The sequence below is a fragment of the Varroa jacobsoni genome, unplaced genomic scaffold, assembly GCF_002532875.2.
Source record: "Varroa jacobsoni isolate VJ856 unplaced genomic scaffold, vjacob_1.0 scaffold_192, whole genome shotgun sequence".
NCBI classification, from domain to species: Eukaryota; Metazoa; Arthropoda; class Arachnida; order Mesostigmata; family Varroidae; genus Varroa; species Varroa jacobsoni.
The window spans coordinates 149,779-172,606 of record NW_019213094.1 but is presented as its reverse complement, the minus strand read 5'-3'; the positions used below and the strand labels follow the sequence as shown (position 1 = coordinate 172,606).

The window sequence follows — 22,828 nt, the reverse complement described above, 5'->3', positions numbered from 1 at the left end:
TTACGCCTACTGACCCCTTTGTTTCAATAGCGTGCCAATAGGTAGACATTGTCCTTTGTTAAGGAGCGGTGTGCGACATGAGAGGTCGTTTCGTTCCATACCGCTCACACGTTATGCTCATGATATGTTCATATACAAACACAACCATGAAGGATGCATCTTTTGTGCACCGCTTGGTAGAAATAACCAACAACTGTTATAGATTAAACATTTCGGCTGTCATATTTTATATTTCTTCAGAGTGCCAACGCACAAATGTCGAACCGGTTGGGACATATGCTGGGCTGGCTATCAGTGTTGTCGAATTCTTATAGCACCGTGGCATTCAAACTGGTCATAATCGATAAAATGCTCTTTCTCTCTCTCTCTCTCTCTCTCTCTCTCTCTCTCTCTCTCTCTCTCTCTCTCTCTCTCTCTCTCTCTCTCCCTCTCCCTCTCTCTCTGTATATATATATATATATATCGGTGAACTATTTCATTAGCGTCGCTCGCCATCTAGTACTCTTCATTTTGTATTTCAAAGTTTCGCTCGCTAACTGGTGTCGTAAAACTTTATTCGATGGCTTCTCAGCGCACTGACAGAAAGTATGATGGGATACAACACGCTTGAGCATGCTGTGATGCCTGGCTACTGCGTAGGATAGTCGCTCCTGGGTTGTTCACCTACGTGGAGGAAAATCTATATGTAGCAGAAAATCCTGCGGTGACGACCAAGATATTATGGGCTATTCTGTGGCTGGTTCTGATTTTGATCGTTGCTATTTCAGCAGCGGCTGGTGCTGCAGTTGTTGGTTTGTTTATGATAACGAGCGGTCGTGGCGTTGACCTGTCCGTGCGTTCGGCACCGCGGCCTTTAGCCTGCCGTCTATTTCAGTGTCAAAGAATTTCGTTGTGTTGCGATGTATGCGTGTATGTTACATGAAAGAGAACCTTTGTAGCTGCTTATGTGTTACTTTTGTTCAACTAAATAATTTTTTTGCTAAGTACTAAATATTTTGGCACTGGATTTCGTTCCGAGATGTAGTACTGGTGCCAACTTGTATGAGGATAGAGAAAACTTTAAAACCTTGGTTAGACACGCTGACGTCTGGAAAATCCTCCGTCGGGTACGAGGAAAATTATTGTTATAGGCATTGCTTGCATGCCTTATACTTTCTTGAATGTTTTCAAATGCAGTTAAAAGAGGGTTACATGTTGACTTTTTATAAAATTAAATAAAAAAAAGACATTCCCATGACGGGGGTTGCCACCTAGAACCCATTTCAGTGTAAAGCGGCATTAGGAGTGTCTATAGCACCGCGTTCGCTAACTAAAAAAAAATACGGATCAAATATCTGCGCAATTCAAAAGACAGCCGAAAAAAGACTTATATGTGAGCTTTTTTTCAACTGCCTTTGGAATCGCATAGATATTTTATCCGTATTACTTTTATCTTTATTTTCTTTTAAATAACTAACTACTGCTTTTTTGTCGGAAAAGGTGCTGACTTAGCTGATGGTAGTATTATCTAGAACTACTTGAGCTATTCCATTATATTCTTAATGAAGGCATAAAAAAATCTGAAGGCGAAATAAATCCTGTATTTTTTTCGACGGCAACTTTAATTTGCAATGAGATTTTTGTACCCAAAAACAGTCGATAAATTTATTTTTGTATTCTACAAAAGTGCATTGTATATACAGACCTAGTGGAAAAGCAGTGATTTCCATAAATGTGGCGTTTATTACTGTATACTGTACGGTAACAGCTTAGGCAAAAATAGTTTGTAAATAGCCGCTAGCGGGTTGAGGTAAGCGTATGTGCGGCAAGCTAGGATAGAGAAATACAAATTTGCATCAAAACACCTTGATTTTCAATTCGGAATTATCATGTGGTGCTTTTTATTTTATGTTAATTAGAGTAGGGCTTTTTATTTATGTCCCTTATAAAATAATTGGCTTCTTTATATGTTATGCATTTCGAGAAAAGTTAGGATATTGCCTTAGTCGATTATTGAATATATCGTGAACATACATATTTAGTTTCTAATTACTTTGTGAAGTTGGAGGGATAATTTAAAAGTAAGATTTTCAAACCTGGGTAATTTGCCTATGCTGATTTATCTAAATGCATATAACTTCAGAGTTTTTTTTTACATGAGTTCTAATAAATCCAGACGTATTAGTACTAGGGTTGTAGTTTCTACTTTTGTTTTTGTCTCTCCTTTCGGTGTTAGCGCGTCAGTGCGCAAGCAGGTGTTTCCGTAGTATTCTGTACTTGACTTTTCCCTTCCGCCACAACCACCTCTTCTATTATTATTATCGCTTACTAACCAAGCATTCCTCCTTGGTGTTGTCTCCTGACTATTTCTCATCCTAGGACGCAGATCTAATCGAAATCCTGTGGAAACAAGACGTGGATTTGGGTATCCCGTTAGAGGACTATCGGCCAGTACAAAATACTGCTAGCCCAGTTCAACAGCACCCGGTAAATTCGCTAACCACGTTTCCCGCGTCAACAGCTGGCCAGCCCAAGGCGTTCCCCACTCCTATCACACCATTCGGACCTCAGCAACAGTTGGACCCTCAGAACCAGCAAGCGCTATCCTCAACAGGCCAATATTTTGCCACTTCTACTGCCGACAAACCTATCAAGGTATACTTCTGCATATTTCGTACAGTTAGATATTCTTTTTTTACCTAACATCGTAATGACTATCCTGAACAAATTATTGAGAACCTCAGGAATATAATTCTCAATGATCATACCTAGCTTAAATGGAAATTATTTTAAAACGTTTTTTCATAGTCTTTTTTTTGTTGGGACATAGAGGGAGAAAGTAGAGAGACAGGGCTCTTTCCTGTTTTAAAGTAATTGTAGTTAAATGTTTTATTTGTTAAATAAGGGCAAAAAATGTAATGTTTCTCAAAAATAAAACGAAGACCGACGTCGAATACATCACCATGGTTCTAGAGATCTTACACATGACTAACTTCTGGCTTGGAATGCTATTCTTTAATGTAGATAAGGTTCTATTATATGCGCACTTGATTCCAAAGGGACTCCCACTTTTTCGATAGAAATATATGTACATGCCTTTCTTTCTATTCTTTAATTTTCTAAAATTTCTAGCAGTAATTAATTGGGAACGAACATGTACGTTTCTTTGTATTTGCTCGTTTACAGAAAGGATATGAAGTCGAAGTGCACGAGCCCCACCGCATTTCCATCGACACTGAGACTGGTAAGATGTTTGTTTATCTTCAGTGAAGTACACTACTTAAGAAGTACGGAGAAGCAAGGTTACCGCGAGACTTCTACCATCATGCAAGCGGGCGATGCATTTTGAATAAGGCGAGTTGGGCTATTAAAAGCAGTGCCTGCACCTCGATTGCACGTAGCTTGGGCGCGGTAGGCGGGTGATACGCGTTAAAGCTTTAAAATACATTGTGCATATGTATAAATGAGATTGGTGTAGTTCTCCGATGTGACGAAGTGGCCGTTCTCTTTCTAAGGTAGACGTTTGTTTGCAGCCTCGAAGGCTGTGCCTTCGAGTTCACAGCCTTCGAATCGTTGAGGCTTCGTTAAATCTATTATAGGACAGAGGACTAAGTCCCAAACTAAGTGCTGTTAAAACTATATGATATCAATTTGTATTTATCGTCAGGAATCGAATGAAAGTCGATGCTAAATTGTCAAATATATGAAGTGTAAAAGTAGGTAAAACATATGAAAGGCCGTACTTCTTGGTTAGCTGAGCATCCCATCCGCACATAGACCCATATAATATTAAATGAAATATTTATTCCAGAAAGGGTAACAAAAATACAAATTATAATGGAAACAGTAACCACATTCCCATGCTCTATAAACATAATCCTTTTTAATGGAGCAGACTGGATTATACTATTATATATAGCTGAGCTGATCTAATTCTATTGTACTATTTATCGTTTCCCTGACGGAGAAAAGCCGATCTTTCCCCAAAGGCGATTTTGAGGAAACAGAATATAAGCTTTAAAATTAAATCGGCATATTAGTGTATTAATATTTCAAGTTCGCCCAATTGCATTCCCCCTGGTCATTACGTTTAATTACGTAGTATTGCTGCCAATTAATATTACAGAAATGCACTGAGGCCGCAAACGCAAACCTATTTATTTCCTAAACCTCATTTATCACTATGAAGTTCATGCTATATATGTGGCTATGCTTTGTGACTCAGTGATGGCCATGATATTTCAATTACTCTGAGGAGACTTATCGACATGTGTAATATCATGGCTGAGTAAGATCTTTCCTCCTGCGTAGTTCACACTTAAATGATTCAGTTATCTATATTACGAGCAGCAGAAGGTTTTTGGCGAGTGGCGTGAAACTCTTTCTGTCTAACAAGTAGGCGACGATGTTAACGTTACGCGATCTTTGAGGAACTCTGTGTTAAACAACATCGAAATTAACCTTTTTTTTTTTTTTTAGAGAAAAATCGTGTAGTCTTTACAGTTCTTCATCTTGAGTTTTACTCTCGCTAGCTATTTTGTAAAAGTCTCGACTGTCGTATCTTTTTGTTGTCGGCGGTCTACATGTTTAATCAGTTATCTTTGTAACAGGTTTCTAATAAAAAATCTCTGTCGTTATGCAACCTCGTATGATCAGACCTCGTTCACAAAAAGTACACAGACATATGGACTTCCTTTCGCCCTTTGCAATGATTTTCCACCAGTTGATTCCTTGCAAAACTTATTATATTAAGGGTCATATAAAAAAAAATACCTGCGCAGATTGAGCCTGTGCATCGTAGCAAGACACTCGTAGCGGGAAAGTTATCTGGCAATTATCAGGGTCGTCTTCGGCAGCTCTTTCACTACGCATAGAAGTAGACTTATGATGTCATACCTAAAATTACTGCGAACAGTGTTTTTCGTGTAAATAAAGTGGGTGGACCTACTGAATACTTTTCCCTGAGTATTATACCTGCCCGAAGCCATAAAAGCAAAAACATTGCGTAGCCAGAATGGACTCATAATAGTTTTATCTTTTTGTTAATGACCATTCGAAAATTAGTTTACGAACCTATTTAGTAAAAACGTGGTTTAAATAATTTTTTGGTGTTAGCGAGAACTAATTTTATGAGGATTCCACTGGACTTACATAGTTGTGTCCAATGTAAGACATCGTTGTCTTGTTTTTCGTTCCGCTTGACGCTGACTTTTGTTTTTTATGCTTTGTATATTGAATCATTTTAAATCTGAGCCATGAGGTATTACTGCGGAGATATTCCATAATTGAGCCAACTTCGCTTCTCCGCCGAAACCCGCGAAGGGCAGTCTTCTATGTTCCACGTCCCGTATCGCCGTTAGGCATTCTATCAGATGACTGGTTCCCATTACGAAACAAGTCTGTGTATATCCGAGTTCGAATCAACATTGGCCTACATTGTTTTTTCGTATCATCTCTTGGCTATCCGGTCTGCGGGTCGTGCCTAAATTTCTTCTTCGAAAAATATATATAATGACATGTTAATAATATGTCATAGTAATTATTTGCGAACGTTACAATTTCAATCATAGAAGCCTGTTTATGGTCAACCATGGCCACACAAAGAAGATCACATTAATCACTTAATCCAGGCCGCCTTACACTTTTTCTTATGTAGCCTCAACTACCTCTGCTAATTTGTATGGGCTTGCTTAAATTACGTAAACTTAAATATAGAAACGCTCTTTTTAAATCATGGACATACATATGATTCGCGAAGTGCCAGCTTTTAGCACTTTTATAATGCTTTCAGTGTCCGAAAGTATCCTACAACGGCTCTTCTACAGCATACGATAGGATAAGGCAGCGTATCGAAGGCTGTACCGAGAACATATTTAGCTTGCTGAGCTTGATTGCCAACAGTGATTATACCCAAAGGCCCTTTACATGAAGTTGGCTTTAGCACCAATCGAACGATTTTTCACGGCTGTTTAACATGCGTTTAGCACGTTTGCCACGGAAGACTTTGCATCGTTCAGAGTTTTAATTATGGTATCAGCATCTGAACAAGCATCTGTTAGCTAAGCCCTTCTCGGAAACGCACTTCACGTACGGGCCGCCTAAGCCGTGCATGATGTGCTATTCTCAGTTAGCTGTTTTTTTCCATCTTATTTCTGTCACAGCTGTCAGCCGTTGCACTGCGTCACCATTAAACTTGTATTATTGATCTTACCTGCGTTGATTTTTTTTTCTAAAAAACCCTGCACTGCACTATGTTTCGAATACGTGCCCTAAACGTCGGTTGTGTCGGCGAGTCTGTAAGCTGGACTTAATTGCATTTCAAAGAGGCACAACAATCAACTGCGGCTGACCTGGAACCTATTTAACTGTTACACCTGTCAATTCCTCCATTTAATCTGCTATCTCATCCATCAAAATGTAGAGGGCGCAACCGATCATTAAGCAATGATATCAAAAAGCATCATCTGCTGCTGAAGTGACAGTGCATTGGTTCGAAATATTTGCTGACTCATGTAGGAATATTGCAAGAAGACGATGTTTCGTTACCGTTGACCAATGTGTATCGAGTTGACACAGCAGGAAAACGAGAGAGAGGAAGGGCAAAATGAGAGGGAGAAGAAGGGAGGCTGCGAGTGTATTACAGCAGCCTTTTGGTTTCGGCGTTGCACAAGGGAGAATCTGTCGCTTGAAAAAGTTCGCAGCAAATAACCCTTTTAGCCTACTCCGAATTTGCCTTTTCGTGCATATCTGTTCTACTGTTTGTCGAGTCAATTAAGTCATACCTTAGTTTCTTGTTGCGTTATTGCTCAAACTTCCTTTACGGTCTATTGTTAGCTATGTGTCGTGTCAAACGTGTCTCTCTACGGAAGCTTAAATAAGCTTTTATTCGATTTTATTCTTTCGCCCGTTCTCTTAGATACGTGAGCTTATGTTCGATGGTGTGATTGACGCCATTCTCAAGCAAATAGACGTTCATGGACCTTCTACTTGGAGGGTCGTGGAGCCAGTAAATTCGTTAGCAGTGACTCCTATTCGCCATAGTGGTTGTGTAGAATAATTATTCTGTGAAGCGGTGAAAAACGTCTCTCAGCGTTCGATCGACGGGACGTTCAATATTTACGTCTATATATGGCTAGCCAATTATTAGTGTGGGAACATCAAGCAGAGTTGGCACAGAGGTGTCTCGGATACACCGTATGGCTTGAACTACGGACTGCCTGCTTTCCCAAATTACGCGAAGTGCTACTGCGGCAAGGTCGAGATATGCAACGACATTTCAATACGTGCTTTAGTGCTAATGGTGGCTACAATTGTTTATTGATTTTCCGGCGTCGCATGGCTACGGTCGTGTATAATAGAAACCAGTGTATATTTATCCCGTTAGATGTGACTCCGTAGCTGCTGCAGCTGCTGCTGACGATGGTGATGATTAAGCAAGAACTTCACCCAGATGATTCTTTTAGTACATGTGTACCGCCTATACTAGACATTCGTCTATGCGTATGCCCTTTTTCTACATGTTTGATATATTGCTGAACTTCAATGATTCAATACGTTGACAACCAGCTGTACAAACGGAAAAGTGGTAAAGGGGTCGGCCATATGATAACTAACGGGATCATTTCTGTGCTCATTAGTTGAATTAAGCTGAATATCCACTGAGCTTGCGACCCTGTTAATCCCTTCCTTTAATGGTCGCGTACGCTCGGTTTATTTCGTGTGTATTTGAGCGCACGCGTTTTAGGTACGGGGATAGAACCTCATAAATAAATGATAGCTATGGCTTGAACATTTGAATATGTTCCATTCATGCTTAAAACTGGATTCAGTGAACTGCTTTGAAATAAGCGAAGCGTTCGAAATGAAACAGGTCAAACAGTTTTTGCGTTAGCAAGCTATACATTAACGTGGGCGAGTAAGCAATAAATACGCCTGTCGTTCAACAGGTGAGCCCATTTTCGAGCCACTGCCGGGCCCGTCGTCACTAGCGAATGGAACTCTTTCGTTGACGGGTAACTCTACGTCGGATTCTTTTCTCGATGCGCTTATGGACGTTGTCGATGATGTGAGTATGAGCTTTTATCTTATTTGTAAACTTGTAGTAAACTTAAGTGCCGTGGATTTGTCTTCAGCATGAGTGGATCACAAACATCGGATGATTCAAGATTTAGCCTCATATACTATTACACGCACACAAATGAATGCAGTTACAACGATGTGCTTACCTAAAACTTACATTTCTCCAAAGAAAGCCTATTATTACTCGTGTAAAACTTGTCTCTCTGTTATCGTCGTTCCGCACCGGTGGTCTTTCGAACTTTTAGCGTAGCTCAGCATGAAGATTTTCGTACTATGGGTGTGGGCTCTGTATGTCTTAAAGCGAACTGATCACGGAAGCGGCAAAGACGGCACGAATCCGAATTCATCATCATGGCGGGAGGGGGTCCTCGGCGCCAGCGGTACAAACTACAAGCGTCCACTAAGTCATACGTGAGAAGCCATACAAAACAGTATCCAAGTTTCGAATAATATACACTAGACTGCAATTACCGTCAACAATAGGGCACCAATATAGTACTAGCTGCTCGTTATCGCATTCGTCCTCGTGTCTGCCAAACCTCCGCATAAATATTGCTGTATTCTACATCCATACACAAAGCGAGACAGGAATACGGAGACAGGGCCGTCATGCTACAAAGACATTTATGGGACAGTAGATGCTAAAGAAAAGGCCAAGCTATAAATTGAGGCTTTTAGAAATGTAGATCTCTGTACTGCAAAGGGATCCGCAATAGGTCATAGCACAGCGAATATCTATTTTCTCACAGTGATATCTTGGCAAATGAGAAAGCATTTAGCACTTTTTATGGTGATGTAAAATTGTACAACGTAAAGCTAAAGCCTTCCGAACGGTGGGCCTGCATTGAACAGGTCACAACGAGAGTTTAGTTCTTCTCTTAAGAACTGATTTCGGGTACTTGACGCAAAATTTGATTTCACTTCCGTCGTGCTTCTTTAACTCTAGATAAGATATAGATCTTTTTGATTTCGTTCGGATTAGTGACTCATCCACATTAATTTTCTATTATTGGCCAGAGAATAACTTGAATCAGGGTTGTTTAGTCATCACATTACGTCTTACGATCAGCATATCCAGGAGTTAACCGACAGCTGGTTTCTCCTTCGATAATATGATGTTTCCAGGTTTCCATTGCATTTCGTTCCGTCGTGTCCCTAACCACCATGTAGAACCCATTTGGGCGGCGCGTACAAACAGGTGAACACAGAAATTTGTCTCATCCGGATTTGAACGTGTCTACAAGTCAGGAGTAACTGTGACGCGTACGACTTACAGTATGACTACATGACCTATTATTTGTTTACGTATATCTTTGTTATTTACCATGACATGCAGTATTAGGTATTAAATAAATACAAGAATGCGCATCCTACTCCTATGTTCGGTCGATCGATCGGGTGCGGAAAGCACGCGCTCACTTTGTATGTATATTTCATGTACATCATCGTCATCATCACTGCGACTTCTCGACGACGTCAATATTAACAGTGGTATTGGTACGTTATTGTTCTTAGTCCTACTCTTCGATTAGTGCGTGATCGGGCGTGTGGCTTACCACTGATGCCCTCTTCAATCGTGCGGTTTACCCGTTTGTCGTCTATAAGTCTGTCCATCTGTTCGCTGTCTGTTGATTCGTACGCCCGGACGTCTTCTGCCATTCATCGGCATCGCTATTCTCTACCACGGACGCGACGCCGCTCGGCGCCGGTTCGGCACGCGTCCTTATCTTCCTCTCGATGATCCCTTCCTTCTCCACTTGCCGTTACCTTTGTTAGGCTATGTACAGGCCAGACAAGCAAGTAGAGTTACAGAAGACGAGGCAGAAGTCGTTCTAGGCCCAGCCTATCTCCTTACCGTCCTTATGCTGCTTCCTTTTGTCTCCTACTGCTACAGCAACGACAACGACTACGACTACGACTACGGTTACAATTGGGCCGTTCCTATAGGACCTCGCAACTCTCAGCTAATCACTATGTAACAGGTTAGAAAACGGCTGGACCGAATCAAAGGAGCTACAAAGCTATGCCCTCCCCGCCTACGGCGACCCCACCCAGTGGCCGCCTGCGGGGGCGGAGCGAGACAGACGTGAGATGGGCGCCCTATTGCAGCATTCTGCGGCGATAATGCTGAGCTGGGCACGGTGCGGTAAGCGATCATAGTGGTAGCAGCGGCGTCAGCAGCAGCACACCATGGTGAACCGAAGCGTCGTTTCGTTCTGTACGCCTCATTGATAGCTACCTGTTGTTTTCGAGCTGGCCAACTAAATGGCGGGACGAGTCTAGGGAACGACCGTGTATAGTTCGAGGTTTAGGGCGCACAGTAGTTGATAAAGCGGACAGCGATCTGGATCGTGGCTTGCAATACAGCTGTTCTTTGTAGACGACGAATAAGTTTGTCTTGGCGAACGACATCAACGGGGTATTGACTTCGTCAGAGTTCATTTGAATGATAGAAGCATTGGGACGACCAGTCTCTAACTGCAATTACGTTGAAATCGATGACGTGCTGCTTCCCCGGAAAATTTTATACCGTTAAAAAAGGGCATAGAGGGTTCTTCTCAATCAAACGCTCCACTCATAAGTTTGTCCTTTCAGAGCTATGATTGGGATTATTGCGTAGGTAAGGTTGTTGAACTCACGCCTCCAATGATGTGTAGGGTAGTGCATGGCGTAGGACACGCATGGTGAATTGGATATTCTTGTGCAGATCACTTTTCGTGTTGTGTTCGTGACGAGTAACCACGTCAAACTGCTTTGAGTGCAACATTGAACACTTGTTCACAATGTCGGCGGTATCTGCTGGGGGTGGCTGTGTAACTGGTCCAGAGGATTCTTCCGCGTCCCCGATGCTTAGTCCTGATCGGTCGTTGTATCAGTATCCCTTGCAAGAATTCAGCGAGCAGGGTTCATCTTACCAAAATGGATCCTACCATCATTCACTGTTGTATCATGGTAGTCATGTGCATTATCATCAGCTTCGGCAAATGCCACATTCCCATGGTCAACAGGTGCATCTTCACGCCGGCGGCGCGTACCCCCAAGCGCCTGTGTCCGTTCAAGCCCAACACTTTGTCGCTGGCGTAGACGGCGTTGACGTGGAAGGACATCAAACAAGTGCTATCCACCTTCAACAACTTCACCGTTGGGAACAAAGTCTGCTTCCTGATAGCAGACTGACTAAACTCACCAGAATGCAGCTTGTCTCCCAGGTACGCTTCGCGCAAGATCAATCTGCAATAGTTTGTAAAACGTACATCGAGATGTCGTATAAGACGGATTTTTTTTTTCGATTTTATCGTCATATGAAAATTGGGCTCTCTGAATCTATTACTAGCTCGAGCTAGAAAGAACTATTGAAGATGCATCTTCATTTTATGTTTGATACGTGTGGCTATTTTCTACCTTTGCCAGATCGAGCCATTTGCACAACATAATTTGCAGTTCTCCTACATGCATGAGTTTCTGAAAGGATTAGTGAGAAAAACCCTATGCAAACGGCGTGCTGTTCTTATAGACAAATGCGAAATAGAAATCAGCTTATTTTTATGCTACACAACACAACCTGTAAACACTTAGCTCAATCTGTCAATATTCCTGTGTCAGGCATAATATTCTCAGTACATCCGCACCTTAAGACCACCTTGCAAGGCTGCCGTTAATTTTCACCCACTGACGCATAATGCCTGCGCATAAGAGTGATAAAAATAATAAAAAAAGCGAATTTCGAGAGTATATATACATGGTATGATTAAAGTAATCGTTAACTTCCAACGTTTGTAAAACGGTTGCGGCGTTACCGGCACCAAGCGTGACCTCCAACGTAGTCCCCTTTGATCTATCAGGCAAAAGCTGTAAAATGTCAAACGTGGCGCTGATCTATATACAATTTACATTGTTTGTCTCGACGAGTCGATACTGTAATGATATCACGCCTCTATCCAGCACCTTAGGGACGAGCAGTCAATTGTTTCGACGGTTATTTTTCGATGTTGTTGATACTCGTTCTCCCAGTCCGGATGCTATTTGTAACTGTGTTGAAACTTGCAAGTCACGTTGACTAGTAGTTCCCTCATTGCCTAAGTTTCGTTTGTTTGCCACCCATTGGCCTCTACTAATGCCAAGAACAGTTTCCGTTGGCTCTTCACGACGAACGGATAGACGGGGTATTATCAGACTATTTTAGTTGATATCTATTTCGACGTTGACGAGGTTTTGCCAGATGTATTATGCTTCATCTGAGACTCTATGTTGTCGCTGCATAGCGCCATAATAAGCTACAGTTATGATTTCGGGTGCTCGCTCAGAGGGTAGCCGTGTTTTTGCACTGACATGTTTTGTATTAGGTTTGGCGCTTTTCGTAATAGCTGTTTCGGGGATGAGGAGACTCAACTGCCAGCCTCAGGGTCATCATTGTACATGCGCCTCACTACAGTGTCAATAAAGGTTATAACAAGCCCAGATCAAATTCTAAGATGTTCTTCAGTTCAAAAATAATTAGAATACTTGCGGGCAATATCGTGCCATATGGCCTTTTCATAGTGATCGGCTTTATTTAGCGGATAGGCAATATGTGTTTCAGAGTAAGTAGAAGTAAAGTTTTACATATCACGAAAATTAAATATTCAGCCTAAGCAAACCTTCAACGTTTGGTACAAACGTCTGTCTTGCTTCTGATATAGTCGCTTTAGAGCTTCCATGCTGTTCTAAGTTAACAGCTAGTATGAGCTGTGAAATGTTTACAGATCAATACAGACATATATACGTAGTAGTAGTTCGAAAATCAGCCCGCCTTATTCAAGCAGTTTAACATCGTCAAAAAATCGGATTTTATCTTCTCCTGAAACCGCTGACGCACCTGTTTATAGCCGTCGATAGATAGTAGGGGTGATACTCTCAAAAGTATTTGTTCCAATACAGCTAGCGCAATGGGATAAACCGTGAAAACTATAACTTTACCGTAAAGTGAGTTCATAGTCATGCTGAAGAAAGGTTGTGTGGACCCCCTGCTGCAATAACGGTTAGTATTCAGGTGCAGTCCCAGGTGTTCAGGCTAACAGTTCAATTTCACAAGAACGTTATTGCATTCATATTAAACCGTCCATGTATTGGGCAGATCATTATTTGGAATGCTATAACCTCATAGGTTTATCTCTGTAGAAGCATATACATGGGGTTGCGACACAAAGAAATCTTCATGGCGCTCAAAATAGAGTTGTCCTATTTCCCTTTTTTAAGCAGGACAGGTCTCTCGTTTCTTTTCGTAGAGAACTTTTAACTACAGTGCAAATATCCCTGCCCTATATCTTTTAAGTAGGGATTAACGTGAGTGTCGTTAACACAAGCGTCCATGAATATTTCCACATATCCTTAAAACCTCTATGAAGATTTACAATTCCCTATGTCTATTAACACTAATCCAAGCTCGGTAACACTATTTAAAGCTTTGAGGGGTATTTTGATAGCATGTGATTATTATGTCAACCATGGCATTAGCTTTTTCGGGTTTAATAAACGTGGCTTTAGATCGACTTCAGTTGGGTTATTTTGATCTATAACTTGTACATCGTCGTGTCCTTTATGGCTTGTTGTTTCGAATAGTGTCCGGTCCAATTTACGATTTACGCTACAAGTGTCATATGATCTTTTTGTGTTTTCGCTTGTAAGAGGTGTGTCAGCTGCAGATGCGTATCTATTGATAGAAAACAGAGGTATAGCATTATTAGCATTTTTGACTTAAATCAAAATGTTCTAACGCTACGTTTCGTTCAAAGACTGCTCTTCTCAGGTCAAGCATAACCGCACAACAGGTTCGTTTTCTTTTAGACGCTAGACTAAACCATGCGCGCTTGGACCACGAACGCTTAACGTTGTAAGTTTCATCAGTTCAAAATTGCCCCACATTTGTTTAGTTGCTGTTCGGGGTCGTAGAGCCGAGCCTTAGACCTATGGTCCCACTGGGGTCTGTGCACTGCAGATAGTTGCGTGAGGTGTCTCTGTAGGGCCTTTATATGTCTCTGTGTCTACGCGTGAGGTGGGAGACGCAACGAAGCGGGCCGGTATCTGGATTTCACGGGTCATTCATTCGTGAGGTGTCACTCCTGCTGAAGGTCTTTTGACATAGTCGATCGTCGGGCTTTGATAGTCTTCGTTTGTAATAGAAGCAGCCATGACAGAACTGATGTCAACCATTGTTGTTCTCCTGTGCAGTACTCAAAGACTGCACAAGCGAGGAACAAATCAACGCTGTCAGTGTTACTGGCTTCCTAGAAAAGTAGTTAGTGTTTGGTCGAATAATATATATATATATATAGATAATGACTGCGGAGATTTTGACCACGGCTCTCTCAATAACGGCGTAACTAGTTAACGTAAACTTCCACAGCGAACAGTAATAAGGATTTCTATAGATAGATTATTATGTACTATATACAGTGTGAACATAGGAAGACGGGTCATAAAAATGATGCCGATCCGTTTACGTAGCATAGAATTTCTGCATGAAAGCAATACTGACGACTGTTCAAGCTCGAGCAAAATCAAGTGTTATCCTTTCGTGCAGAAGTGTGGCAGTGATAGATATCGCTACGAGCAAGATCAGCGATTTTATTTTTTGCTCTGATAACTCGACATTAATATTGCTTTTATAAGCTGAAAAAGTAATCTCACTTCGCTATTCGAATTTCCCAGTCAAAGAGCATTCGATTTATTAAAAGTATTTAATTTTTCTCGTTGTCTGCATTTTACTATATTTTACGCATATTTATGTCCCAGTGTAAATTTAAGAGCCGAAAATTTATTTACTAAATGTTTTTTGTTTCGATTGCTAGTCTAAATGAGACGGTTGTAGAATTTTTTGTTCGATCGAAAGAGGAATGAATTTGTTAACAATTTTTTTATAAATAGAACGATGAACGCTTGACGAAACAGTTTACTTGCCTATTTTGGCTTTGTTAAACGAAGATTTCATTGTTTTTTACAGGAACTTTTTTGCGGAGATGGCGAATGGGCTGGATTAGGCGGAAATTCTATGGGGTCCTCGTCATCAGCTGTGTCTCTCAATGGGTCAGACCCCTCAGGAGACCCATTTAGTGGTGTACTGCTCCACAACGCCTCTCTGCCATCGGCAATGGATCCGTCTATTGGATTCGCATCATCGGCTAATGTCTCTCAACAGGTTAACCTGCAGAGCGGACAGGTGTCAAATGGAATACACCAAAGTGTCGTAAGCAATGGCCACGCTACTTGTGGGGTTCCAGAAGATGCCCGTTCGATGAGCGAGCAGCAGAACGCCCAAGCGGCCAACTGTTTTGGTTGTCAAACTAGCTGTGGAGGGCAAGGTAAGTGATCTTAATAAGCAAAGATAGCATGTAAAACCGGCGGCCGTTACTAAGCTAGATCTTACCAGCCTGATAACTACACAGTCTTTTGCAATCTAGATCACAAATGAGCTAAACTTCGCGACATGAAAAAATGAGCGATACTTTGTTTGAACCACGCTTAAATCAAGCAAAGCATCTTATGGTCTATGAAGAAAATATGAAGAGACATTGCATTAGCTCTACACTATTTTAGTTAGGAAAATGATTAGTAAAATATGATGAATAGTACTGACTAGAACTAATGGTGGTTACTGAGAGCGAAAGATCTTCAAGGATTCAAGATTTACACAGGACACCGCCAAGATGGTGACAGAAGAAAATTACGCCGTACCCTTTTAGCTCAAGATTATGGAAAACAGAATACTAGAAAAAAAAGTAAGAGATTATCTTAGGACAGGTAAAATGCGCAACCTAAAAGGTGAAAGGTATGAAAGGGAGGAGGGTGTTTGTTATTGTGTTTCCTGGAAACGCGGAGATTCCAAGAAACAGAATGGACCTTCTATTATATGGCATAAGGTAAAATTTGTTGTGGCAACGGTGTTTGGGTAGGTATGCCCAACGAAGGCCATGATATCACAGAACGGTGAAAGTGCGGAATAAATGATGGTTTCCATTTCGAAGGATATGGGCATGGGAAGTACTATGTTATGTTTTATAAAGACTCACCGGTTAAAAAAAGCAGAACAAATACATAGTTTTCCTAAACAAAAATGAAGAATCTAGATCAAAAATGGTGTCATAGCATAGATGTTTGCTGGGAAGAGTGAAAACTCGCAGAACGTATCGAAAGTAATGGGTAGTCTCTTGGAAAACTAAGCCAAGTGCCTATACTCTTCTCGGCGAAACCTCGTTACGAAACAAATATTCGTTCATTTTTGCCCTATCCACATACATCTATATACGATGGTAAAAGCGTGGAAGTTCTGGCAAAATGTAACGCTGGTCACAAATTATCACTGCTTGGTGAAAGTCAACGCCTATATAAGAGATGAAATACAAACTAGAAGATACAGATCGTAAGACATATAGGCATCCTTCCACAAAGAGAAACAAGACAAAATGATAGAGACCTTCTTCAAAAACAATTTTGACGGCTTGATGTCCGTCAAAAAGCAGGAAAAATTTAGTTCTTGGATATCCCCCATATTTTTGTACAATTTAGGAAATTTTAGTTTTAAAAAGTTTAAACGAACGTTTGTGCTTGACACGAACATATGTCATCGGTAAACAGATGCAGCCAATATCGAGCCATCTGTGCTCTGCAAGGTTATAAGCAAGCGAATAAGACGGATTCTACTCTTAAAAGATGAATACGTAATGCCGCCATGGAAATGCTCCGACATTTTCAAGCCTGTAACATACATGTGGGCAAATATAGTACAGCGTAAGTTGTAATGTAACAAATGAGAAGCTGAACATCAGTGATTCGATCCGAAACGTCCCGTCGTAAACCCCATTTGTCGCGGAAACAACCCGCTGATGCAACATGCCATCGTATTTCAACGATAATCAGAGCGTGAATAAAAGATCCATACTATTATTACTATATGATAGTTGGGAGCTTAATCATGTAGACCGAACAAATAAAGCGCTCGATGCGTTAACAAGAATGGTTTCGCTTCAACGTGGGTTTACTGTTTTTAATTGTACCGCCAACGGCTAGAAAGGGTGAATGCGTTCAGCTTATGGCTTCTGTGGCTCGCCGCGATACACCGTTTCCCGCAGATCCTCGGGTGAGCTATACCTAGAGCTGAGAGCTGACGTTAGTTAGTTAGCACCGAAGCCTAATCACCTATAGTACTGTGTTATCTGCTCTTATTTTAGTCTGTTTCAACGATGCGAACTCGTTACGTTCAGAAAACGCGAATCAAACTTAACTTTTGAGCGGTGTTCAGTTGTTACGACAGTATCAACCAGAATGTCTAATTTGCATTTTTAACACTCGCAACAAACGATCTCCTTTGACTTTCTGCAGAAATTATTGTGAATACGCATATCTAATCATGATCCCGTTTCTTTGTGCTATGAAAATGCTGCTCCATTAAAACTTTGACCACAATTACGGTCGTGTCATGGATAAGCTCTATTTTAGCCTGATAATTTGTAAAAGTGAGGGAAGCTATTATAGAAACGGTATTGAACGTCTGACTTCTAGCTTATCTTCGAGCTATTGTTCCCCTTTTAGTTCTGAGATATCTGCTTCGTATTTGCCTATGATCATTAACGAGCGAAGTATGAGTTTTTGTAGATTTTTTCCCCTTAGGCCTTAACGTTCAGGATTTGCTTTCTCTGTTATTCGTATCTAGGCAACCTTCTTTCCTGCGAGATAGTGAATTTTTCACGAGGCATTTGCCCTCACCATTAGTACTTACCGCTTACCACAAAGTCAACAATGCATTAAAAGATATTGATTGGTAATACTTACACCGGTGCTTGAGTACTTTTACACACAGCTCCTTGCAACTGTCACTTTTCGTTGGAGCCTAATCGGGCCGGAGGCGTGGATAGGCTAAGTGGAAACCGTAAAATGAACTATGCCACTTGTAACATAACTTTATTTATAAAGTTGGTAGGATCTTCACATGGCACAAGATACTTAGCCATGAAAACAAGAATGGTAACTATTGTCTATGTTCCCTCTGCGACTTTACGAGCTGCAGATCCAAAGGAAAAATGATTTAATAGCGTATACGTTAGTCACTGGATCAAATAGTACCAACTCGGTTACGTGTTCCTTGACCACATACAATTTTACTTCTCCGCTAAAAGTACCTAGTTGCAATCGAAAAAAGGAATGGCCATTGTAACGAGCACGTGTTACTGTTAGCCGCGCTAAATGGGGGAAATCGCAGCTAAACTACTACAACTACGAGCGTTGTTTGTCTGACGAAGTTCACATAAACAACGGACACGACTGCTGATGCCGTCGCTAACGGTTAGTATCCCAGCGCTACCCTCGGCTGGACCATCAGCGACCGTCATCTCCACGGCGACGACTGATGTCATGCTTCTTAAAGGGAACGTGCTGTGTCCACCGCAATCTCCAGCTGTTATCGCAGTTATATCTTAGCCTCGTTTCGCCTTTTTCGTGGTTATTGCCACTATTTTTCCTGTTGCTATCGCTGTTACCGTAACTGTTCCCGACATTTCTGTCTTAATCGTTCGAAACGCGAAGCGTTCGCTGGCGCTGGCTTCCTTTACAAGCTCTCCGCCGTTGTTACAGCTGCTGCTGGCATATCATAGTTCCGTGTTGCCTTCATGCTACGTAGATCGTGGTTGCTGTAAATGTTCCCGCCGAGTTCTCTTGGAGGACCACGACGTTGCTGTTACACCCACTAGCAGGTGTACCAGCGGTTCGCATTGCCAGTTTTGTGACACCGCTAGATGCGCGGGCGACAGCAGCTGTACACGCAACGCAACCGCAACGGTAGGGTCAAGTAGGCATATTTGTCCTTAGTTATTCATCTGTCATAGCTAGCTAGTAGTATGGCGGTCACTAACTACTCATACAACTGCTGATCCTAGACCACAAAAGCCACCAATGCTGGCAGCCGAAGGCGATTCTGACAGACCTAACAGCGAGCGTTTCGTTGTCACAGAATTAGCTATTGGACGATCGATTCACTGTTGTTGAGCAGCTGACTGGCAATGGGGCGGAATTGCGGACGCAACTGCTACAGTACGAATGGCCTTGCAGTAGTGAACAATGAACTGCTCATTTCAGTTGGGTAGAGATAATTATCAACTGACTGAAACTTTATCTATGCTTGTATTCGTGTTGCTGCATAATAGTGATTAAAGGTGCGCTTTTGATCCGAGAGAACATCGGTTTATATGTTTGCGCGGGTAGGCCGAATCGACCTCGACTCTTTCTGAGTCAAGTGGGGCCAATTATTAAGGGTGACAAACGTTCAAATAACAACACTAGGTAGTCACCAACGAGAGTTTTGATAAAAGTAGCCGTGCAGGTTTGTTGCTGATGGCGGTGGCTGTGCAACACGTCTATGCTCGGAAGTGTTGCATGAACGAGGATGTTGTGTAGATTATGACACTCTTGGGGCTGGCTGGCTGGCTGACTGACGTTTCATCCCTATAGAGCAACTTTCTTAAAGAAGTTATACTATTATATGTACAGAGCGAGTAAACTTAGTAACGGGCCGCAGCTAGCTTCTACCGTCCCTTCTGTATCGTATCGCTTGTGCTCTGTATTGTCTGATTAGCAGCTGCAACAGTGGCTGTAGTATACGGTGAGTTTGCCTCGAAACCAGACAAAACGAGGCAAAATAGCGCTATGGCAAAAGATAGCCTGCAATGCGTTATAACGTAACAACTCGCGCCATCGTCAACCTACACGAAGCGGCAGATCTTAATAATCGACCCGTTTGCGTTGCGGATTGCACTCGTGTCATAAAAAAGCGTGACTAAGAAAAAAGAAGTACAGAACAACCATCGATGGAGACTGTACTCCTTTGCTGTTACTAATGGCTGACGTAGAAGTGTGATACGGTTGCGTAGTGCATTGTCAGACTCGAGAGTGTGCAGAGGAAGTACCGAGGATTACGTTCGTAAACGGATATGAGGTGGCTAGAAGAAAAACCCTGCGGATATTGTAAGTGGATGCGCAGGTAGAAGTTCATGGCAGTGGTAGTTAAAGCTGAAATATGTGCTTCAGTGAGCCAAGGCCTGCGGTGATAAGCGATGAACGTGGTTTCTGTCAGTCTTATGTCGGATTACGAATCTGCATCTGTAAACCAAGTAAATGTCTACAGCAACGGACTCAGATCGTAAAAAAAAGAACTGAAAAGAGCAAATCGCGATTTAATGAATATGGCTGCCTTCATCCCTTGATCTATTATAGCGCTTCAATTTCGTGCGTGTGTGAGCGAAGAGGGTATTCTTTTTGTCTAATGCAGGAATTGCCACTTGGCAGATTATGTAACATACCCACGTGCGTTACGAAACTTGTTCTCTGTCGTCAGATCGCCATCGAAGTTAGTACTTATCGATCAGCAAGCAAACTATAAAGCAACAAATACAAGTTAAAAAAAATACTTATCTAGAACAGTGCAGTGGTATTGCACATGGAAATGGCGGAACAGATCGATAATTGATAAAGCATGTTTATCTAATGGTTGACCCTTGTAGAATCAGTGAGCGAGCGATTCGTTGATAGGTACAATATTAAAAGTCGATACTAATCAGTGTCATATTAAGACGGTAAATTCATTTCGTCAGAATGTCTATAGGCGGAACGTGGTCGCCAAACCTGCAGGAACATCCGGACAATGGAAATTAATTGTTACTTATCGAAGAAAAAACTGAAAAGATCGAAAAGAAGTTAACATGATAGGGCATTAGCATAGCATAAATCAATATACTGCTGGAAAGTTATCCGTAAAATTTTCTGCGAGGTAAATTTTGACGTTTCTAGTACAGAGCATCACGATATTGTTCTCGTTTGCTGGTCGGTTTTAGGGAGTCATTATAACGGTGCCGACGGAAAGACATCCGGTATAAATGATCAACCTACCACGCGAGATCTGCTATCTTTCAATACTTCCACAGCGTCCTGGGATCCGTTTGAACTTTTTCCAGAAGATTTCGCATCGCTAGCTTCCAACGGAACAGCGACAAGTCTTTCTCCTCAGCTCGGCCTAAACGGGACCGATCATACCACTGTCGCCTGCATTCCGGTGCCAAATCGTAAGTCGTAACAAAGTTCCAAAGAACTATTCCCATTTAATTAATTACCATAACGAGACCATATAATATAGTTGGCAGTTTACTTTTAAACGAATTATTGGCATATTTATTTTAGGTCCATACCATCTTAGAGTTGCTGTTTCCCGAGCGCTGCGACGTAAAGATAACACCATAATCAGCCTAGCGCTGCGTTGCTAAGACTTTCCAAAAGTGAGAGATTGGTGACTGTATTTCTCTTCGCGACCCATAATTACTGGGATCGCCCAACGGTCTAGCCGGCTAAAGCCGACCGATGATGTCAAAAGGTGTTGATATCGCTGGAACAATTTGCTCTCTTATAGATCGAATACGTTGTCAAACGATGGATTGCTGGAAAGATGCCTAATTGAACTCACGACTTGCTGGGTGCTTATCATTGGCAATGAAGCTCAAAGAACTCGACGGCCCTTTCCAGTCGCAACAATTGCTAGTAAAAAATGAATGCATACAAATGTCGGCTGTGAAGCGATGGTGGATGTTCAAAATCGGCTGGGTGATCGCAGCGTCATTTACGTCCAACAGCTTACGCAAGGAATACGTAGCGAGCGATCGAGTCTGCACGAAGGGTCCAATCCTAGGATCCACACTGAAAACATAATACGATTATAGTCAAGGTGAAGCTGAAATTGGTTAACGAATATCAAAACAGAACTTCATAGTATTAACAATGATCGGTAGTATACGATCATTTAGTTATTATAGGTAGCACGGCTATTTTACGAAGTTCTATCTGGCGGCAAACCGGCCTCAACCGCTGCCACCATTCCGTTTCTATTTTTTGCAAAGAAGAAACAGTTAGACTCTACAGGACGGGCGCAGCTGCTGCAGCCTTGCTGCTTCTATTCTTAACGGCGACGGCTAAAACTTACGAAGGCGAAACCTTCGCGTTGCAAACAAGCTATCCTGTTTTGGCGAAGCTCTTGTTGCGATGGCGTCCCAGCCTTTCAGTACTAAACTCTGAGGATCTGATTCTTATTGCATTTAACTACGGCCTATTGCGCCGAAGTGAGGGGATCGAGTTGACTGGACTGTGCGGGTCTATCTGCCGCTTTACCGGTGTACATATTGCAAAGAAGAAACCTTACGAAACTCTAAAAGCGGATGAAAAGGCAGGCGTACGGGGAGCAGGGACGATCTTTGAGATTGCTTCTGACCTCGTACCGCAAGACTACTAGACCTACTGATTCTCGATGCTGCTGATGGTGGGATTTAAACACTCAAGAAAGCTAGTCTATCAAGATAGGGCGATTTGGTAGGCAAGTTCGCATTCTTTGCCGCTGTTGCGCTCTGTTAGATGCTGTGGGTGAGAGTCGAATCGGCGAAGACCGGCGATAAAACCAAGCTTACTATGAGCGCTACTGCCAATGGTGAGTTATCGACTCGATCGATTAGAGACCGATACCAGCGCCCTGTGTCCTATACAGGCAACTATGCAGGAATAGCATTAGAGCTGTCCGTAATGTACATGCACAACACTGTCCTGACAGAGACCTGAGAATCCGAAAGCAGGTCGACAAGCTAGTAGAAGTAGCAAGACTAGCAGCGACAGCACACACACACACACACACACACACACACACACACACACACACACACACACACACACACACACACACACACACACACACACACACACACACACACACACA

The 22,828-nt window shown here is 42.0% G+C and overlaps 1 protein-coding gene and 1 long non-coding RNA gene across 8 annotated transcripts in view; one reads left to right on the top strand and one right to left on the bottom strand.

The window, feature by feature from the left end:
* cnc (NFE2 like bZIP transcription factor cap-n-collar) overlaps positions 1 to 22,828 on the top strand; it is a 50,934-nt gene that overhangs the window by 18,715 nt on the left and 9,391 nt on the right. For 5 of the 6 annotated variants that reach the window (XM_022854426.2, XM_022854457.2, XM_022854443.2 and 2 more), the window contains 5 exons: positions 2,359 to 2,634; positions 3,166 to 3,223; positions 7,926 to 8,044; positions 15,038 to 15,395; positions 20,913 to 21,140. In XM_022854426.2, coding sequence (XP_022710161.1) covers positions 2,359 to 2,634; positions 3,166 to 3,223; positions 7,926 to 8,044; positions 15,038 to 15,395; positions 20,913 to 21,140 — 1,039 coding nt within the window. Of the gene's footprint in view, positions 1 to 2,358; positions 2,635 to 3,165; positions 3,224 to 7,925; positions 8,045 to 9,785; positions 11,268 to 15,037; positions 15,396 to 20,912; positions 21,141 to 22,828 lie in introns of those variants that run through there. The other variant, XM_022854464.2, reaches the window with a different exon arrangement.
* On the bottom strand, positions 1,641 to 6,408 carry LOC111272828 (uncharacterized). Of its 2 annotated transcripts, none has more exons than XR_002687751.2 (3): positions 6,191 to 6,408; positions 5,131 to 5,472; positions 1,641 to 2,379 (listed from the first exon to the last, which is right to left on the bottom strand). It is a non-coding gene; the product is annotated as an uncharacterized LOC111272828 (long non-coding RNA). The 2 variants fall into 2 exon arrangements; XR_002687754.2 differs by having other exon boundaries at positions 5,131 to 5,469.